This window comes from Xenopus tropicalis, chromosome 2 (assembly GCF_000004195.4).
Source record: "Xenopus tropicalis strain Nigerian chromosome 2, UCB_Xtro_10.0, whole genome shotgun sequence".
NCBI lineage: Eukaryota > Metazoa > Chordata > Amphibia > Anura > Pipidae > Xenopus > Xenopus tropicalis.
The window spans coordinates 130,042,734-130,064,329 of NC_030678.2; the positions used below are offsets into that span (position 1 = coordinate 130,042,734).

General features: G+C 36.3%; 1 protein-coding gene across 5 annotated transcripts in view; it reads left to right on the forward strand.

Moving 5' to 3' along the window:
• Nucleotides 1-21,596, forward strand: part of diaph3 (diaphanous related formin 3) — a 261,365-nt gene that overhangs the window by 47,179 nt on the left and 192,590 nt on the right. For all 5 annotated transcript variants that reach the window (XM_031897113.1, XM_031897114.1, XM_031897115.1 and 2 more), the window contains one exon: nucleotides 4,353-4,457. In XM_031897113.1, the coding sequence (XP_031752973.1) occupies nucleotides 4,353-4,457 (105 nt within the window). The remainder of the gene's footprint in view (nucleotides 1-4,352; nucleotides 4,458-21,596) is intronic.

The following is a 21,596-nucleotide window of genomic DNA, read 5'->3' on the forward strand; positions in this document are numbered from 1 at the left end:
CTGTATTTTGTGTTTCCAATTGCAACCCCTATAAATAAAATATATATAAATAGTGCAATCTTATGTAATTGGGGATGTGCCTAATTCAAAATGGATAAGGGGTATTTCCGTCATACTAAGGGACGCATTTACTAAGCCACGAACGGGCCGAATGCGTCCGATTGCGTTTTTTTCGTAATGATCGGTATTTTGCGATTTTTTCGGCGTCTTTACGACTTTTTCGTTACTAATACGATTTGTGCGAAAAAACGCGAGTTTTTCGTAGCCATTCCGAAAGTTGCGCAAAATCTTGTGATTTTTCGTAGCGTTAAAACTTATGCAAAAAGTTGCGCTTTTTTCGTAGCGTTAAAACTTGCGCGAAACGTCGCACCTTTTAAGTTTTAATGCTACGAAAAAGGCGCAACTTTTCGCGCAAGTTTTAACGCTACGAAAAAATTGGCAGATTTTGCGCAACTTTCGGAATGGCTACGAAAAACTCGCGTTTTTTCGCGCAAATCGTATTGGTAACGAAAAAATCGCAAAAAATACGAAAAAGTCGCAAAATGTTCGTTTTCAAATCGGAATTTTTCCAATTCGGTTCAGATTCGTGTCTTAGTAAATGTGCCCCTAAGTCTACTAAGAAATCAATAAAACATTAATTAAACCCAATAGGACTGTTCTGCTTCCAATAAGGATTAATTATATCTTAGTTGGGACCAAATACAAAACACTGTTTTATTTTTACAGAGAAAAAGGAAATCAATTTTCAAAATCAGAATTATTCGATTAAAATGGGGTCTATGGGAGATATGCTTTCCGTAATTCGGAGCTTTCTGGATATCGGGTTTCCGGATAAGGGATCCCTTTTATTCCTGTGTTAAAGGGAATATTGATGGAGACATATGTCTAGAACATATTATTGCCATTGCATTATACATCTCTAAAATACAAGAATGTGCTTTGATAAGTTTCCCTTTATATATCTTTATTAAATTTGTTCCCAAAACCTTGTTTGCACTAGTTCATTTTGGTTAGTGCTAGTAGCAATCAGCACTTTTGGTGGACTGGTGTAAGCAACTAGGCGGACCTGACAGGAAGCTAACATTTATCTTATATAAGGGCAGAGCTGTGATTCACTATCCTTATCATACAATGTTGCTAGCAAACATAGACAAGGACCAGAAATGAGCTATGATTAAAATGAGATACTAATATATTATGTATAATTGCCTACAAGATGTATGAGCTTTTAAAAGCTCAACACCTTGGAATGGAAGTATTAAATGTATGGGCATTGCTTCTGTGTTAAACCAAACACAAAGAAAAGAATACTTCAAAGTAAAAGGTATATTTATAATTTCCTTCTTTCCTTTTGCTTTCTAATACAGTCTGTAAATAGTTGGAGAAATAGTGGTTTATTACATTCACTTTATCACAGCTTAGTGCAGCTGGTCCTCACTGTTACTGTTTATTAAAAACTCTCTTTCTTTATTCTGCAACTTGATGCTATATTGGTAAAATTCATTAGAATAAATTAAAGAGTAAATGCATTTGTATTTAGCATTAGTCAGTAAAGCCCTTCAACTGATCAAACTGACATATGATGCACGGGGCTGCCCTGGGAAATCTAAAAAAAAATCTGACCCCCTGGTTGGAGGTTAATCCTTATGGCCACCTGATATATTACCCTGAAAATTATGACGCTATACCCGACATTAATGCAATGTACTATTAACATAAATATATATACATATATATATATAATATGTTGCCCTCTGTGCAAAAGTACTGTACAAATGAGACTAAGATATGACTTCTCAATTTGTCTTGTTCATTCTTGTATTGTGTTAAACATTAAAATTCATAAATCTAGGATATAAAAAGATGCATTAGTATTACAAATGTAGGACTCTCAGACTCTTGGGGTAGGGAGGCTATGTCACCCCAAATATTACTGGTCATCTTTCAGCCAAAAAAATGGCATACTGTATTGCACCACAAATGTCCTGGTGTGCATGGCTCCTACTGTTGTTTGTTTGACTAATGGTGCCATATACCCAAAGAAATAAATTGCAATATAAAAAAAATTGCAATATTGTGTCTAGAAGCATTGAGTTTTATGCACATTCTATCTCTTAAAGGACCAGTAACACTAAAATCTGGGAGTCCTATGCATTTAACCATTATGTATTGTGTGTTTGCTTCAGATATTGGGAATGTGGTTTCTATAAAAAGCTACTGGGTAGCCATGGGGGCAGCAATTCAGATTGAGTCGGTAGGCCAAATGCTTACATACTGCAGCAGATATTGGGCAGGCTGTGTAAACTGCAATCTCGTTTTAACCAGAGCAATAAAAAGGGTACAAATGTCATTCAAGGATTTTCATAGAACAAAAACCTGTTTATGGTTAAATAGGATATATTTTGTCATGGAATAGAATATTTCACACTCAATATTTCACACTTAAAAATGTCTTTGCCAAGCCACAACTTAAGGTCTCCATACATGGGCAGATTTAAGCTGCCAATTAGGCCCCTTCAGACCGTTTTGGAAGCTTATTTTCCATTGTATGGAACTCTCCAACTGGCCAACCCACCGATATCTGGCTGAAAATCGGGCAGATTTCGATCGGGCAGTTTGATTTTCCTGCCGTATCAAGGTCCACATTTGCACAACTTTGATCTTCGGCACAAGGGCTAAATGATAAGGTAAGCCCGATATGTGGGCACATTTGTGAAATATTCGTTTGTTTGCTACCTTTGCAAAAAAAAAGAGGATCATCATGTGTATGGCCAGCTTTAGCCCCACTATCAGTTCCAGAACAGTGTAGAAATGCACAAATGATTCAATGATTACTTAGCAAGTCCAGTTATTCCAGATTTATTTATTCTAGATATACAATGACCTGGATGATTGAAAATCTTCTTTTTCTAGCTCTAATTACACATTGTTTTACTTTAAATAGCTTCCAAATATTGATAATATAGATAATATAGATATCATTATAGGTATTGATAATATAGAGACTAATGTACCCCCTATTGTAAAATATAAGGATATTATAAGTCACTGAAGTGTTCCCTGACCATATAAAGCTTTTACGTAGGTCATTGAACTCCTTATATTTTACAACAGGGGGTACATTATTCATTATAATACACATGTTTCAGTGAGGCATGTGACAGAAACGACCAATAATAACTGATAACATCATCAAGCACCGTTTATAAGGACATCATTTACAGGATATTCGTAGCTCTTGTATTATATATTAATATAGAACTACTTTCCATGAGTTGGGGCACCTCCACCGTCCAGTCAGAGAAGGTTACAGGAGAAGTGCAATAACCCTAGTTTGTAGTGGGTAGCACACAGCAATTGGAGAGATTTTGGGATTATAGTGCAGGTGAATCATGTTCCTAAATTTGAGACCAGATATATTTATTTTATGTGGTTTAGATATGTATGCCATTGTTAATGCAAGCTAGGGCAGTACAGTATATTGTAGCCTTTTATGTCATATGTTTATGGGCCATATTTATTTAGGTGGTGTAAAAAGCAGGAAAGATTCATAACTTTCATCATTGCTTTTGCCCTTCCCTTTGCCATCTAAAAATGTATACTTTAATAAAAGATTATAGCAGCTGTGACGCCAAGTCAAATTCAGTTGACCCCGATACATGCTTTTTAAATGTAAGGAACATTTTAACCATTGTCAGCATAACATAGAGAACAAATAAGCACCGGCCATGTTGTTATGTTCTCATCACTTTTTTTTTTTTTCTTCTTTTTTGCCATACATCATTAAGACACTGCTACTTGAAGCTACTCTTCTTATATTCCCCACAACAGCAGGTATCTTTTATGGTGTGATTGATATGAGAGTATGCCATGCACTCATGGAGCCACACTGGCATACTCTGATGTCAGTCACAACATAAGAGACACCTGCTGCCACTGGTTGAAGAAGTTTCTAATGGTTATGATGCTGTTTACCAAAGCATACTTTGGATCACAACTCTGTATTCTGTTTGTGTCTTCAAGGAGAACAGTAATCAGAACTGTATGGATATTTGGTAATTAATTTACAAAAGCAGTGAAAGGAAACATTGGGTTGACTCAGACAGTGAATTATGCATTTTCTTGTGTTCAGTATAAGTCTGGAACAAACTTTCAGGTGACTGCCGAGTATGTGGGGAGTATCAAATAATTTTCCCAGTCATCATAGTTTCTATGCTTTAATGCTGTATGTGATTATTAAGGCAGTTTTTCTCTAATTGTATATTGTACGGGTGTCTCATTAAATCAGCATCAAAATGTTTGACTTTTAGGAAATGATTTCTCATTTTGTGTTTTACACTTTTGTTTATTAGGAAGACATGAATTTAAATGAAGAGAAGAAAGCACCTTTGAGAGAAAAAGACTTTGCCACTAAAAAAGAGATGGTCCTGCAGTATATTAGTACTGCTTCAAAAGCTGTACGTATTATAAACTACTTCCATTACTATCATATTAATTTTATATAAATGAGGCACTGTTGACTCTATTTATACTTACTATGCTTGTTTATGTGTATATATATCTATATATATTTATTTTAACTTATAAGATAAAAGTAAAGTTATCAGATAATTTGAGAAATGGACTGAAAGCGTCATTTATTGCAAATTGATAAATTACACTAATTGCAGAGTGACTGCATCTGAATTAAATGTATTTGGTGCAGTCCTTTTGCCTTGCCTAGATAAAACCACTGTATTTTTGTAAAAACATTACTTCTGGGATATCTGCATGTTCTAAAACGTGCAAAAAAGATAATAAACAAGATAAAAAGGTAAATAACAAATATAATTTTCTTAATTAAAGGGTAACTGCAACATGGTCTTACATTCTTGCTGAGGGACTAATTTTTATAATTTTAATGCCACTGTTTATTTAATATACCAATAGGCGAAGTTGGACACTATGTACAATGAAGTTGTGGCATGTGAGGTTTCATATCTTGGCTAAAGTATGTACCTTAAAGGAATACTGTCATGGGAAAACCAGTTTTTTTTTCTTCTCCAAAACACACGAGTTAATAGAGCTTCTCTAGCAGAATCCTCCATTGAAATAAGTTTTTCAAAAAACACAGATTTTTTTATATTTAATCTTAAAATTTCACGTGGGGCTAGCCATATTCTTCATTTCCCAAGGTGCCACAGCCATGTGAACTGTGCTCTGATAAACTTTAGCCACACTTTACTGCTGAGTTGCAAGTTGGTGTGATATCACCCCTCTCCCAGCAGCCAATCAGCAGAACAATGGGAAGGAAACTCTTTCTGAAAGTTCAGACTCAATGCACTGAGATGGCTGCCTACACACCAATATTACTACTAAAAAAATACATTTGTTGCTTCAAGAATACAATTTAAAATGGTAGAGTGAATTATTTGCTATGTAATCAGTGTTATTTAGAATTAAAAAGTAGACCATAAAAATCATGACAGTATCCCTTTAAGGAAACCTTAATTGTCTTGAGGAAGGTCTTTTGTCTTTTGAAGCCTAAACTTTGACTGAATAAACTGGTTTTTTTTTTTTCTTACCATCTATAAAGTTCCTTGAGTGCCCCATTTATTTCTGGACACCTACTATTAATTTAATGGTAGCACTTATTTCAGAGTGCTAGAGATAGAAATGTAGAACTATGAAAAGTTGATGTTTACTGCTTCCTTTTGAAAACCATGCAAAAGATTCTGCTAATGGCAGACACTGGTGTCTGGCTAGTAAACACAATACTAATTTAAGTGTTTCCTGAGTGGGGCTTGCTTGTAGCATCTGCAATAGAATTTGCCACCTATTTTGACTACAGTTCTGCTTGAGACAGCCTGGACAGTTAAAATGGCACATTTGCTATAAAAATGCTACTCCATCTTGAAGCTTTGGATTGGAGTAAGGAAGGAGAGTTAACCACCTGGAAACCCCTAATTTTATTTTTATGGATTTGACTGTAAATTGTAATGTTTACAATAGTTCCTAATATTAAACTGGAGTTATTGTGAAAATCATGATTTACAGCCAAACCCAGTCCAGATAAGATAAGACATAAGATGAGGGAACATAAACTACAGTCAAACCCTTTTTATGATTTTAAGTTTCAAATTATGGAAACTTTCGAAACCCGATCAATGCAAAATGCTGTGCAATGCTTCTTGATAAGTTCGGTAGCTATAGGGGCCTTAGAAAAAAAAATATTGCATTTTTGTCATTTTAACTGAACCAGAACAAGAAGGTACCATACATGGCCTCTGGTGGGTCCCCCAATTAAATATCTAAATACAGGTATGGGATCCCTTATGTGGAAACCCGTTATCCAGAAAGCTCCGAATTACGGAAAGCCCATCTCCCATAGACTCCATTTTAATAAAATAATTCAGAATTTTAAAACTGATTTCCTTTTTCTCCGTAGTAATAAAACAGTACCTTGTAATTGATCCAAACTAAGGTATAAATAATCCTTATTGGATGCAAAACAATCCTATTGGGTTTAATTAACGTTTTATTGATTTTTTTAGTAGACTTAAGGTATGGAGATCCATATTACGGAAAGACCCCTTATCCGGAATACCCTTGGTCCCGAGCATTCTGGATAATGGGTCCTATACCTGTACTGTGAAACTAATCTAAACCTCATCCTGTTAAATTCAGGATGGCTGCAGCCCACTAGGTAAAACTCTCATTGACGGGGGAAGAATTAACTTATTCTTTTACTAAACTTGGTAGTGTACTTAATAGTGGACTACAATGCTTTATCTAGGCAAATAAATCCCCTAGGGTGGGATGGTGCACCCTCGCAGCTTCATATTTGAAAGGCTAAAGGTGGCCATACACGGGCCGACTATAGCTGCCGATATCGGTCCCTTGGACCGATTCGGCAGCTAATCGGCCCGTGTATGGGCAGAGCAGAGCGGCCTGGCCGACCAATATCTGGCCTGAAATTGGCCAGATCTCGATCGGCCAGGTTAGAAAATCTGGTCGGATCGGGGACCGCATCGGCTCGTTGATGCGGTCCCCGATCCGACTGCCCCATTGCCGCCCACATAATCCGATTGTCTGGCCCCAGGGCCAAACGATCGGATTATTATTTTTTTTACCTAAATGGTCCCCGATATCGCCCACCCGTAGGTGGGGATATCGGGGGAAGATCCGCTCGCTTGGCGACATCGCCAAGCGAGCGGATCTGCTCGTGTATGGCCACCTTTAGCACTACCAAATGTGCAACTCTACTACATTGTTAACCAGCGGACTAACATGCATAATTGGTTTAATTTGGACCCTGCCAACCCTCTCATGAGGTGGCATAGGAATATAATTGGATCTCTAGAAGCACTACATAATGCTTCATATAGGTCCAAGGGAGACATGCCTAAACTGCCTTAGGTGCTTAATACCCCCATTATGGCCTGGGCTAAGATACCAAAACAGAAAACAGGAAATATGCTGGGGGATTGCCAGACTTTCGCTATCGACCTCTTAATGGAGTGAAATGGTTCAGTGGTGTGGTAGTAGATGGTAATTTCATCCTGCTTGATGCACTCAAAGAATTTTTTTTTTTTTAAACACTTAGGTTAAGCTTTTTTGTACTCAATAATATATATTTGTCAGTGCTCAGCCCTTTTTTGTTTTAAAATTGAATGGTTTTACTTTTAAGGGGTAGGTGTAGGTGCAGAGAGCTGGTTTCTGAGTTTGATCTGAGCAGGCTTAAAAACTATTAGGCTAAATTCACACTAGGGGGCACATTCATGAAAACGAGAGTTCGAATCCCGAATGGGATAAATTCGGATTGGATACGAAAATTTCTGAAGATCGCTAATATCATGAATATACTTATGAAAAAATCGTATTGTTCACGAAAATCGTATTTGTTCACGAAAATATTCTATTGGCAATCCGAAAATCACGAAATTTTCGTATTGAACGATCGTAAAATGCAGGAAAACCTTTCCGACTTTGATCCTTCTGTGCATGATTTTGGAAGCCTCCCATAGGAATCAATGGCACTCTACAGCTCCAACCTGGCCCAAGGAAAGTCACGATAATGAAGCTTGAATGAATCTGAAACTTTCGTACTCGGCGCAAAGTACGAAAAAGTTGCGAAAAATACGAAAAAGTCGTGCAAGGTACGAAATTGACGCACAAAAATACGCTCATTACTAAAAAAGCACATTCGGAGCGTTCGTGGATTAATATGCCCCTTAGTGTTTTCAGCAAGAGAAACTCCATAGTTTGAAGTTATTCTTATATTTCCATTAATCTCTATATGTGGCCTAAAAATGTATTGCAAAAACCTGAACGGTTTTCATCAACTAGTCAGATGTGATGCTAATTTATTTTCAGCACTGCATCAAAGTCATATCAGAATTTTGTATAATTGTGTAACAAGGCTAGTCTGTTTCAAATTTCAGGCTAATGAACTGACACATTCTGATGGATGAAAGTCTGTGTCATGTATCTTTTTTCATTGAGAGATTCTGCTGAATTTATTTTATAAATTGCTTTGTCCACAGTTTTTCAAAACTTTGTAACTTTTGCACACTAGCAAATACTGAAGGTATGCTTTGCAAACGTGCTCAAGAACCCAACATGGCCTAAGTATTTATTGATTATGGTCACAAAATAATGAACTATTAGAAATGCACTGAACCTAGGATTTGGTTCAGAATTCAGATAAATATTAACACTATTTTTTGGAGAAATGGTTTGTGGATGATTGTGTTTGGCCAAACCCCAAAATTATGGAATTGACGCATCCCAATTAACAATGCATGGCAGCGTTTGGCAACCTTAGCCCTGCATGTGGGTCAGATTACTTTAATTTATGGGATTGCCATGAAACTAGAGAAGACTGCTTAGAACTGAAAGTTGATTTGACTGACATGGACCTATGTCGAAGTACTCCTTCCTATTTTATGTGGAGCAGTACTTTTAAATTAGGCATATATGTGTGATTTGATCATCCTGTTTCTAATTACAAATGGAACACATACTTACCTGCTAAGATGGAGTCTATAGAGAGACTGAGCATGTTCCCTCCACCTTTATATCCTATGCAACAAGGAACCTCCAACCTATCCGGGGTCTAATAAGAATACCTTGTGCCCACAGGACGTGTGCTACTACCCTGGGACTTACCTAAACAGTAGGGGGAATAGTTAACCATTTAGGTCCCCTACATAACATTTGTGGGATTTATTTATATGGGTATTTACAAAGAGAGCACAACTAATGCAATCTCAAAAAGAACAACAATCTGCACCTTTCCCAACTAGTCAGGCAGTAGGATTCCACAGTATGATATAAAACATAACTTTTATTAATCAAAAAAGAAAAGTTTTCCCGAATATTTTCTCCTAAATGTATTTACACAAACTAAAGTTAAAACTAGCGTGGGGTATCCCTGGGTGCGGCCTAGTCCACAAAGAGTACTCAGAGGCATAGGAGAGTTTGGAAGTACTTGTATCCCTGCCTACAATGCACGTGATGTGCTTCTTTCCCTTTAGATGCAGGTAGAAAAATACTGCAAACAGAGGAGTGCAGACAAGTTGCACAGTAAAGAATAATAATCCTTTGCACAGCAGCCTATAGCTACAGATCCTTCCTCCAAAGTAACAATATTGCAACACGCGTGTCTATCGACATCTATTACTACTTCACAATATAAATGCAGCCACAATATAAATGTCACTTCAAACAAATGTATCGCTTCAGCTGGTGTCACAGTGTATAACGTGAAGCTCACTGACCATAGAGAGTCACAAAATTCTTAAATCCTTGCTACTGCCGCCATGGTATTCCAGAAAATGTCTAGCAATGGGGGTTAACTTCTTATTTTTGGGTGCATTCTGATAGGATAAATCAACACTTCTAACATGCTCTAGAAATCTGTTTTTCAGTATGCGAGCTGTTTTCCCTACATAGACCTTGCCACATGGACATGTGACTAAATACACACCTTCTGTCCGACAGTTGGAAAAATCATTGATGAAAATGTATTTTCATTAAACCTGTCCTCCATAGATATTAAATTATACATGTATTTGCACACCTTGCAGTTTCCAGACATGAATGTTCCCTTTAATCTATTCTCACTGTTATGAATATTTGATTGAAAATGACTTGAAACATGTTTGTCATGAAGATTAGGAGATCTTCTGCAGCATGTGCATGGGTATACACCCTCATATTTTCTCAGTACCACATCAATCCCTAATATGTGCTAGTGTTTCCTCAGAATGGCAGTTATAGAAGACCATTGATTATTATAGGTTCTTATAAGCCGAACGTGACAATCAGGTGTTTGTGTATTTTTATATATTTCCATATAATACCAATGGAAATATCCAAAAAGTCAATTGTATCTGTTTTACAGGAATTGGTCAACCTGATGTTAAGATTGTTATCGTTGAGTTCCAATAAAAACACTTCCAACATTTCTGGGGTTCCCGGCCACAAAAACAACAGGTCCAATCTATTATATGTCTCTATGGGGCATATTTATTATGCTGTGAAAAAAACGGCGAGAAAATTCGCCAGGCTTCGCCGTGTAAAAACGGCGTAATATGTCTCGTATATTTTGTGGTTTCCTCTGTAAAGACCCAATTCGCCTCCCACCACCCCAGAAACAAATTAGCAAATGTGGGAGCAAAGGCTGCCCCCATCGCAACTCCTATCTTTTGGAGGTTGAATTTATTATTAAAAATGAAAAACTGAGGAAGAACTGTATCAGTAATATCATAAAATCAATATATTGATGATTCCACTTGCTCTCAGTTTCCAAAAAGAATCTTACTGCTCTCAACCCATATTTGTGCTGGATGAAGGTATACAGGGATTCTACATCTTTCTTTGAAGCTTGCTACGCTTTAAATGTAGTAAAGTAGTGCTTCTCAAACTGAAGAAGGTTCGCCAATGGTGTACAAGGTTATCATATATTCATCAAAGATCTACTGGAGAGCCAAACAGTATAATGTAGTTTTTGGTTTTTATTTGAGATGTATAGCACTACATGTTTCGGACCTCAGGGGTCCTTCCTCTGGTGCATTCTTTAGTACACTTAGGGGCAGAATTATAATTGCTTAAACACATCATAAGGCAAACCCCACATAAGTTAAGGATTAGCAACTTATTTTCGGGCATTGAACTCAGGTCATCAGCATCTATTTATATTAAATTGTGGCCACGGGCGCCTCCTTCTTTAGAATGAAGCCGAGAACTCTGGAGGGCTCCTGACAACTCGCCCTATATTTCGGGGAAAAGAATACTTTGCAATCATAAATCTGGACCCAAGTCTTTGACTTGACTGTTTTCAGTGCTAGTTTATTAATTGAAGTCGGGTTGAAAAATAAAAATGTTTATAAGACTATATTTTTTTGTGCTATTTATATATGTTTGTTTATGTATATGTCCATTCTATAGTTTTGCTTACCACTAGTCTGAGTCACTACATGTTAAAGTAGAGATTATTAAATCTTTCTCTAATGTGTAGGGTTTATTCTTGCTTTGCATCCAATTTATGCTCACACACATCTTGTTCAGCATCTCTATTGATGTAGCTGGCAGCACAATGGTTCCCTATAAGTGTTGCACATAGCGCAGCTGGTACAGATATCCAACTTGCATCTTCCTCTGGGAAAAGTGCTCAGCAGTTTGTTCTCCATATAAATTGCTTTTTTTTTTTTTTTTTATGGAAGTTGCAGCATGAAACCACTTGAGGGATTTTAAACCAATCACTGAGAATCTAAATATACTGCAGATGTTGTTTCAATTAAGAAAGTCTGATGAGTGTAACGTCTTTTATATATTAGAATTTAAAATGATTGTTAAAAATTATGTAAGTAAACCTTTTAAAAGTAGGTGGATATGATTTAGAAATGTCTGTAATCAATAGTAAATGGTAATCAGCATGCATTATGACACCAGTAATGAATTTGTTTTTAAAGGAGAAGGAAAGGCTAAGTCACTTGGGGGTGTCAAAATGTTAGGCATCCTCAGTCCTTTAATCGCTTACCTCGTACCCCGGGCTGGTGCCCCTGTTAGGAGAAAACCACACCAGCCCAGGTTACCTGTATCGAGCGCCTCCTCCTTCCTGCTTCGTTTTCTGGAAAATGCCAGTGGTCGGCGTATGCGCAGTAGAGTGAAAAGCTGACTTTTCCATTAAAGTTCGGCTTTTCACTCTACTGCGCTTGCGCGCACAACGCTACAGGAAGGAGGAAGCGCTGCAGCTACCCCGGGCTGGTGCTGTTCTTTCCGAACAGGGGCACCAGCCTGGGGTACAAGGTAGGCGATTTAAGTCACTTGGGGGTGCCTAACAAAAAATGTATCCTTTACTTTAATTTTAAGAAGTGTCCAAGTTTATATAGGTAATGGAATGCTGAGGTTAATTCTTGTTGGCAGTTTCACTGGAGAGTAGTTTTTATATATATTGCAGCTATCCACAGCACTAACTGGAACTCTGTGTGTGGATACACTGTCAAAGTATTCCCAAGAGGATGTTTGGGTTGGAGACAGGATTCCTCTTCTCAGCATTGTTAATACAACATGCTAGTGTGTGATAGCAGTGGAGAGAGGCTCAAACATAATCAATATATCAGACCATCCCCAAACTGCAAGGCTGTATGCTAGTGATGACAACATTTTTCACCAGGCATAGATTTGCAGAAAATTTCTGTGTTTCACCATTGGCGGATTTTTTTTTTTTTTGCAAAACAGGTGCAAAAATTAACTTTGTGTCAAAAAATTTGTGGTTGCATCAAAACTGGTGCAGTCACACCAAAACGGGCAATAGTTTGTGTCCTACAGTAGATATTCTTCTGCTGATCTCAACAACTGAGCCTACAAACTACTCCACTAGATTTTTTTTTTCTAATAAAAAGAAAATACCTAGGAAATAGGTTTTTAAATCAATATACAATATATATATTATCTACAGTATAGTGTATTGTGAAAAACACATCCTGTGGGTTGTATTAGCAGGCCAGATAGTTGGCCTATGCAAACCTACTGAAAAAGGACTTAATAAACATCATGATCTGGATGTTATCCAGCTAATTTTCCATCCTGTCTAATGGGTCTCTGGCCAATCTTCAAATATCAAAGCAGTCCCAGGTCATACTGGTAAATAAAGCATCATAGAGTTTATTATAGGGTCCCCCTGCATATTTATACATAGTTAACTTGGACAGCCATTTGTCATAACTGAGACCTTTCATACCCTTTACCAGCTTGGTTGACTTTTTTTGGACTTCTAATTCATAATATCAGTAAAGATCCTTTAGCCAGTTCTTATTCTTGTGCAAACAACATTACCAAGACCAAGGAGACCTTAGTTTAGAAAGCAGTTGTTTATTTGTTTGTGGCACTCTGTCAAAAGTCTGACATAATCTATCCTTCATAAAGTCATGCTATTCACAGTGCCATTCTCCAAAACATAAACTTGAATGTGATCACTTTCAAATAACTTGCCGATCACAGATGTCAAACATTTAAGTACCCTATCCTGTGTGAGCAACTAACTAGGTTGAGTTGAGCCATCAGTCCCCACTGTCTAGTGGGATTTGAGACTCTCTATTGCATACACTGAAGAAAAGAACTGATAAAACATTGTATTTTTCTGAATCCTTTACAAATCAAATTATTTACATTATTTATTGGAGCTAAACTTTCAGACTGCATCTTTTTTGAGGTTTAGTCTTAGCCTGTGAAGCAATCAGTTCTTCAATCTCTGTCTTTGCCTTCCTCATTGCTGTTTAACAATACTTGTTGTAATTCTTACACTTCTTTCTTTAAAGGGAACAGCAATAATGAAATATTTAAATGGCAACCATTTCTGTTCTACCTAATATCCCAATCTTAATGTGCTAAAATTAGCTTTCTAAAATGTAGTCTTTGTTGCCCCGTGTATATTTACTTTTTGCAACAAACATTTAAATGCAGTAATATTACGATCACTATTGCCCAGGGGTTTCGAAACTCACACATTTGCTATATGTTCTGGGTTGTTAGAGATTACTAGATCCAGTATAGCATGATTTTTGTTTGACTTTTCAATAATCTGTGATATGGAACATGTCTCCATTCACTTTGCTGTACTGTTGCTTTAGTCAATGTCTGGGTAATTAAAAAACCCATTATAAACATTATTAAGACTTGCCTAAAATGAGTAGCTTTTTTTTTTTTATACCAACATCAAGTATAATCTCCTTCCCGCCTGGTGAAACATCTTCATTTAATTTTTTCCCCTACTTTTTTTTTCACCCTAGAAAAATGTTTGTCAGTTTTAGAGTCTGTAGATTGCTCTTAACTGTAAACTGTTGCCAGGGATCTGGGTTTCTGATTTGTTTTGATATAACTACTGTAAAGCAATCCGGATTCAGGCCCTATAGCAATCCTTATACCATCCTTTGTTTGCTACCTTGTGCTGTTTGGTTTGTTTAACTCAGTCAAGTCCCGTTTGTGTTTATGTATGTATGCATATTTTTATTTATATTGCACTACTTATGTATGCAGCACTGTGCAGCAGAACAATAAATTAACAAACGGGGGGTCATTACAATAATAAATAAATACAGAATATAGTAATGCATTGAAATAAAACGTACAGTTGCATTAAAGATTCTACAGAGCTTAGAGACAAAAGGATGGAGGTCCCTGTCCTGTAGAGCTTACAAGCTAAATGTATCTACTAATGTAGTTACTTTATTCAACCAATAAGATGATTTGTCAGTTTTAGTGTCTCTTAAAATCTATCTGCTGTCTTTAGGCTAAAAAGCACTAGTTGCAGTGCTTGCTCTCATTTCCTATTCAAGTAAAGTGCAAATTGGCAGTGTCAGGTCCTATACTCTGTAAGAATTGTTACCGTTTTTAAAAACATGTTAAAAAGGAGCATTAAATCACATACTTAAAATGCTGGTCTACCATTTTTCAGCTAAGTGGGAATTGTCGCTTACATAATATAATACATTTCCATGTTTTCTGTAAAAGTGTCTGTCTGCTATATTGAGCTAGATTGTTAGCTGTCAACTGCTCCACATTAGGATGAAAGTCTTAACTTTATAAACCAGTTTGTATCAAACATCTCACTCTTTAAGAAAGTGATGTTTTACAAAGTGAGGCTCATATCCTGTTCTTCCCTTATGTTATGACATCTGCTCTAACAGTGTAAATTAAAATGACATGCAAGATCTGCTGAGATCACCTGGAGCCATTAAATTTTGCCAAGAAAATTTTCTGAATACGGCTTTGTTAAATGGTTTTGAAGCAGCTGCACAGTTAAAATGTATGTGTTGGAGAACATTTCTGTTTCTATTCACTAACATGATAATGAATGCTCAGGAGAGAACAATCTTTTATGTTGGTTCTATTAGAGTTGCAAGTAACATTCTATGAACTTAAAATGATATTGTTGATAAGTCACATATTCTTAATAGACTTAAGGCATTAAAAGCCATACTTTTAAAAAGAGGTGTGGAAGGAGGCATGTGCTTTCTATTTTTTAAATAGAATGCATTTTAATAAATGTCCAGTAACACTGACATCTAAATTGAATTGGGTCTAAATTGATGAATTTTTCAGTTACAGTGGCTGACTTCTAAAGTGGCAAGATATTCACATATGTTTATGCCGTGAATCAGCTCTCTTTTTAATTAACACTGGGGGCTGGTCAGTCTTCAGTCTTGCTTAGAAGTAAGCCCTACGCACATATCTCTGTCATTGACTTGTGCTTCTCAAGGCTCTTCCGTCCAACAGGTGATTTGCAGCTTGTGGAGCTTGAAGGGAAACAAAAAAATATATTCTGCCCAAAGTAGGCAAGTCATCATAATGAGGATAAATAAAAATAATACATTTTGCTGTTTTTGTAATATAACTGTCACTCACCCTTCTCCTTAAAAAATGAAAAGGTGACATATTGTAATTTGAAGAATACACATTTGCTTGATACTTTAACCCATTTACTGTGGAGTGCCTCTGATTCTGCTGAGTCACATGGTGCCAGAGAGCCACAGTATAGATCAAAGAGCATCCTGGAAATGAACAGTCTATTGCCCTGGTCAGGTAATTGGCAGCTATTGGCAAAGATTCTGTAATCTGGTTTTGCAAATTGGTAAAAGGGCAAGATAGTTCCTGGGTGAGTATGATTGCTGTAGGAACTATTCCTTTACTATTTGTGGGAGGAGAAACATTTAATCAATAAGAAAGACACTCACCTGTAAGAACAGGGGTGCAGCTTACAGCAGAGAAAAACAAGTTTTGAAAATAATAGTAATGGATGAATATTGGAATATTGAATAGTTTCTTATAGAGATGCCCCGAATCCACTAATTTGGATTTGGCTAAACCCCCAAATCCTTTGTAACGGATTCGGCTGAATATCGAACCAAATCCAAATCCTAATTAGCATAGGTCCTGGAAAGGTTAAATCTCACCAGGCGTGCAAAAAATTTTCAACTTCTGTTAATGTGACAAAAAGTCACATGATTTTTAGGATTCGGATTTGGCCAGGAGCATGGATTCGCCGAATCCTGAAGTGAATCCTGGATGCGGTGCATCCCTAGTTTCTTACACATTCTCTGGGATTAACCCACCCTACAAAAAATTAGTTCATATGGCCCTACAAAATTTTACTATAGACAAACTAATAACCATTTGATTCTTTGCAAAAAACTACATTTCTGTTACATTTCTGTACAATATGGGATCAATATGGGATTACTTATCTAGAAACCTAGCATTTAAAAGCTTTTTTTTTTTTTTTTTCTAAATGATTGGCCTTTCCTGATACTTGCTTCTGGCCTTGCTCTTTGTCCTATTTTACTGCTCTTTAACCTTGACTTTCTTTCTAACCTGTTATACTTTGCCTGTACCACCTTTATTATTTAATGAATTTGTACTGCTAAATCTTGCTTTGATATTGAACCCTAATATGCAACCACACAAATCCTTTTCAGAAATAGCTACTACAATTGACTCCTCACTTATGTGTTATAAGCAAAAGGGCAAAAGAAGGAAAAATCTAGACACTTTAAGAGCTTTAGGATTGCCTTGCATGTTGTCTTGTTTTTAGCAAAATATATTTAAGTTAAGCAAGTTTTGGAAACCACACAGGTACAAGTTATGTTGCTTATTTCAGTCTACGTTTGCCAGTGAATATTTTAAAACAAAGGAGCATATTGCACTTTTTATGTTTCAAAGGCATTAATAATTTAGAGTGGGTCTTTTGGCATGATATCGATTAGCGGAAAGAGAGAATAGAGTCTTCTTATTTAAAATAGTCTGAGAAAGTTACCAAGAACACCTGTGTTGCCTGCAATAAAACTAAACTGCAAAAGTTAGTTCTTAAGCATCTATTTATAACAGAAGTAAGAAATTTCTTCTCCATATAATTCTCAGAAAAATAATCCTACGCAGAATCGTTTTTCAACATTTTATAAGTATTCCTTAAGCCCTCCGCTTGTCCCTGTTTACTGGTTGCTAAAAAAAAAGTCATTCCCTTTGACTGCCCATGACTTTAAGATTAATGGCACATGATGCAGTTTCTCCACCAGTTGAGACAATGCTGATACAGGTAGGGCTTGCACCTGACCCTAGGCTATTATTACATATGGACCTGCCAGCCACTAAATCATCAGCTAAGCCTGGGACTTTTTCTATAAATTTACAGACAATGTACTTAATTGTAGAATTTTTAATTTTGCATCTGTTAAATCCTGGCCCCCCCATGTTATCTACTCACCATACTTCATCACCGTTAGGTACCTTACTTATACCGCCCAGTACAGGTATAGGATCCCTTATCCGGAAACCCGTTATCCAGAAAGCTCCGAATTACGGAAAGCCTGTCTCCCATAGACTCCATTATAATCAAATAATTCAGAATTTTAAAACTGATTTCCTTTTACTCTGTAGTAATAAAGCAGTACCTTGTAATTTTTCCCAACTAAGATATAAATAATCCTTATTGGATGCAAAACAATCCTAATAGGTTTAATTCATTGTTTTTTTAGCTGACTTAAGGTATGGAGATCCAAATTATGGAAAGACCTCTTATCCGGAATACCCTTGGTCCCGAGCATTCTGGATAACGGGTCCTATACCTGTATTAATATAGATACAGGCTGAATCTGCCCCTTGAGTGCTTTATGCCCCAAATCTGCCTGCAATGTAGACTGTACCAGCATTTTAACCACAGTGGAAGAACAAATCAGGTGCTTTTAGCTAAAAGGGGAAGCAACAATTAGATTCCCAGAACATTAATTAAAGGTTCAGTGCATTTCTGGCCTCACTAATGGTTGGCTAAATATGTATAGTACTGTGCTTTTGCTTTTTGTGGAAAAGATTTGCCTCAGCAGGTGAAAATGGGGTTTTAAGTCATATATTTGTAATATGTCACTGACTTTATGCAACAATGTACAGAGAGATCATTTAGTAGTCACAATTTCTACCCTTTTGGGTTCTATGACTTGTGCAATACATTTCAAGTGTGTATTATTTGCTAAAGAAATTTAAATAATTTAAAAAGCATATAGGCCTTTTCCTCCTAAATGTTCTTAAAATAGCCATTTTTCATGCATTTTAAGTGCCATTTTGTGCAGTGAATATTGATAAAACAAGCATAATGCTACAGGTTGTTTATTTTTCAACAATGCCCTTTATTAATGAAACTCTTAAATCATTTTATTCTATGCTTTTTCTAAGCATAGAGGAGAACAGGTCATAGTGCCTCAACCTATTAAAAATATTTTCCACAAAACTTTACTTTTTATTAAATTGACTTCTGGAAACTAGCAGTCAGTTATTTTGGAAGTTTCCAGTCATATTCAGCATACTGATATATTCTGTTTAACTAGCAAGTCTTTCCCTTCTTGCTGTTGAGTATAAATATCAGTACTTGTAATTCCAGACCCAAGGTACATACAAAGTTTTCCACATAACAGCTTTGTGGTTTGTGCCTGAATATTTTATTTCTGTAGAATGAAAATATGTGTGTAACCATATTTTATTTATATACTGGCAACAGTTAATGCAGTGCATCACAAAGAGCTCAATAAAGAGGAATAATACATGCTACAAGCAAAGCCAGACACCAGGGAGAGAAGCTCTTATGTTCTAGTGTACATGCCCATTGATTTTTGGAATATAATTCTGCGTTGCTAATTTCTTAATCTTAAATCGAGTATGGTTTAGATATTCTTCTGTGTATGTATTCTTTACAAGTAGCTGTGGAAAATCAAAGTTGTTTTATCAGATTTCTAGGCAAAAATACTATTTTCAAAATGTTTATGAAAGTGTTTTCAGTATAAAGTTGAGGGATTTATAGAATTCCTCTATGTATAAAATATTGTAATACGGTGTTTGTTGTGGAAAAAATGATGGTACACAATGTAAAGGTATAATTAAATATATTAGAAATCCACGCGTTAATAAGCCTTTTACTCTGTTGTCTGTGTCAATATTTTATTACTTTAAAGAAAGCATTGAAATTGTTTGCAAAATAAGGGCAATATCACCTATTGCTGTAATTTTTATTTTTTTAAATTTCAAGATATTAGTTTATTCCTATAAATGATAAAAGGAACGTGAATTGAAAAGGACATGGGCTGATCTGTTTAAAGCTTTTTTAGCTCTTTAGGTCTGGTAACTGGAATTTGTATCTTTAAAAAATTACAATAACTGTATCACACCACATTATGGCACTTATTGCTGCACAAATTATTTGTTATGATAGGTTGGGGGTAGTAGCGTATGTGTTGTGATCCTATTAGATCTCACCAACAATGATGAGCTGTTTTAAGACACTTTCTTGTCTTAAAGCAATGACAAGATACCATCCTGATACTAAAACAGCTGTCTACATATATTATTTAAAGTTTATAGCTTTTAAAGGACGAAAAGGGCTGTAGTAAATTTCACTCTGCACCCAATTTGCTTATTTCGCTTAGTGTAATCATAACTAAAAGGAAGCTGAAACTTGTGTAAAAATTTCATTAAAGGAGAATGCAAGTCAAAATTTAAAAATCATACTGCCCAATAGTCCTCCTATTGTTTAGTAAAAACGCCACACTTTTGGCTCACCTAATCAATTATTTACTCAGTCACACTTACTTCACATTTTCTAGAACAGGCAGCCATCTCTAAAAAGATATTCTCCCTTCCTTTCCCTCCTTGCTTCATACTGCACATGTGTTTCATTCCCTCCCCCCCCTCTGCCAGATCCGCTTCTGATTGGCTGGTGGGCATGAGTAGCTCAGAACAGGAGACAGGATCAAGTTACACACATGCTCAGAGAATAGGAAGGCTGCCGCTGGCAGCCTACAGGAAGGGGAGAGAGATTTCAGTGATGTCACTGTAGTCTTCACACTGCTGTAGGCTGCCAGCACCATATCTCAGAATTTAGATGCTGAATAAGGGTCTTTGTGTGCGTATGCTGTTTGCAGGTTTAAATGTATTTGATTATGTATCAGAGGAAAAATGGCCACCGGGTGAAAGCTGCTATTTGCTTTAGGAAAATGTGATGGTGCTGGCAAAGTTTGGGTATATATGCAGTACAAATGATGCCATATGGGTGAGGTAGACATGCCCAACTGATATACATTGTAGGAAAATGTAGGCTTTACATGTCCTTTAAAGGAACAGTAACACCAAAAAATGAAAGTGTATAAAAGTAACTAAAATGTAATGTGCTGCTGCCCTGCACTGGTAAAAGTTTACTTCAGAAAGTCTACTATAATTTATATAAATAAGCTGCTGTGTAGCCATGGAGGCAGCCATTCAAAGGATAAAAGGCCCAGGCACATAGCAGATAACAGATAAAACACTATTGTATTCTACAGAGCTTTTCTGTTATCTGCAATGTAACCTGTGCCTTTTCTCCTTTTTTCCAGCTTGAATGGCTGCCCCCGTGGCTACACAGCAGCTTATTATACAAATTATAGTAGTATTACTGTAGCAAACGCACCAGTTTTACCAGTGCAGGGCAACAGTGCATTATATTTTTATTACTTTAAAGCTCCTTCATTTTTTGGAGTTACTGTTCCTTTAAGATTAAGATTTAGAAGTAGGACCAGTTTGTATTTACTCATTGTTTAAGCATCAAGTTTCTGAGTCATGGTATAGTAACACACCCTAATGGTTCTATGAGGACAGAGCATACAAATTGGATATGTCCTATGATAAACCCAAGAGATAATAGAATTGGTTTGACAGAATTACTGGTAAATTCACATGAATTATATCATGTTACATGACAGGAAATTCAACTTGAATTCGGGTAGCAGTTGTTGAATCTTATTTCTAGTACTGCATACATCCAACAAATAATTTAATTTGGTTTTCTAGGTTAATCTGATTGTGGGGCTGCCTGCAGCCTTTATTATGCATTCTAGCATATCACATTCTATTTTAATCTTTGAGGAAGATATAACATTTGAGACAATGGTTTAAAAACTAATTGAACACACGCTGTTGAAAATAAAAAAAGGACATTGTTATGACAACCAATTTTTGATTCATTATATGAGAAGGAATTGAATTATTATAATATTGGATACATGTTTAATACTAATATATAATATTAATACACATTC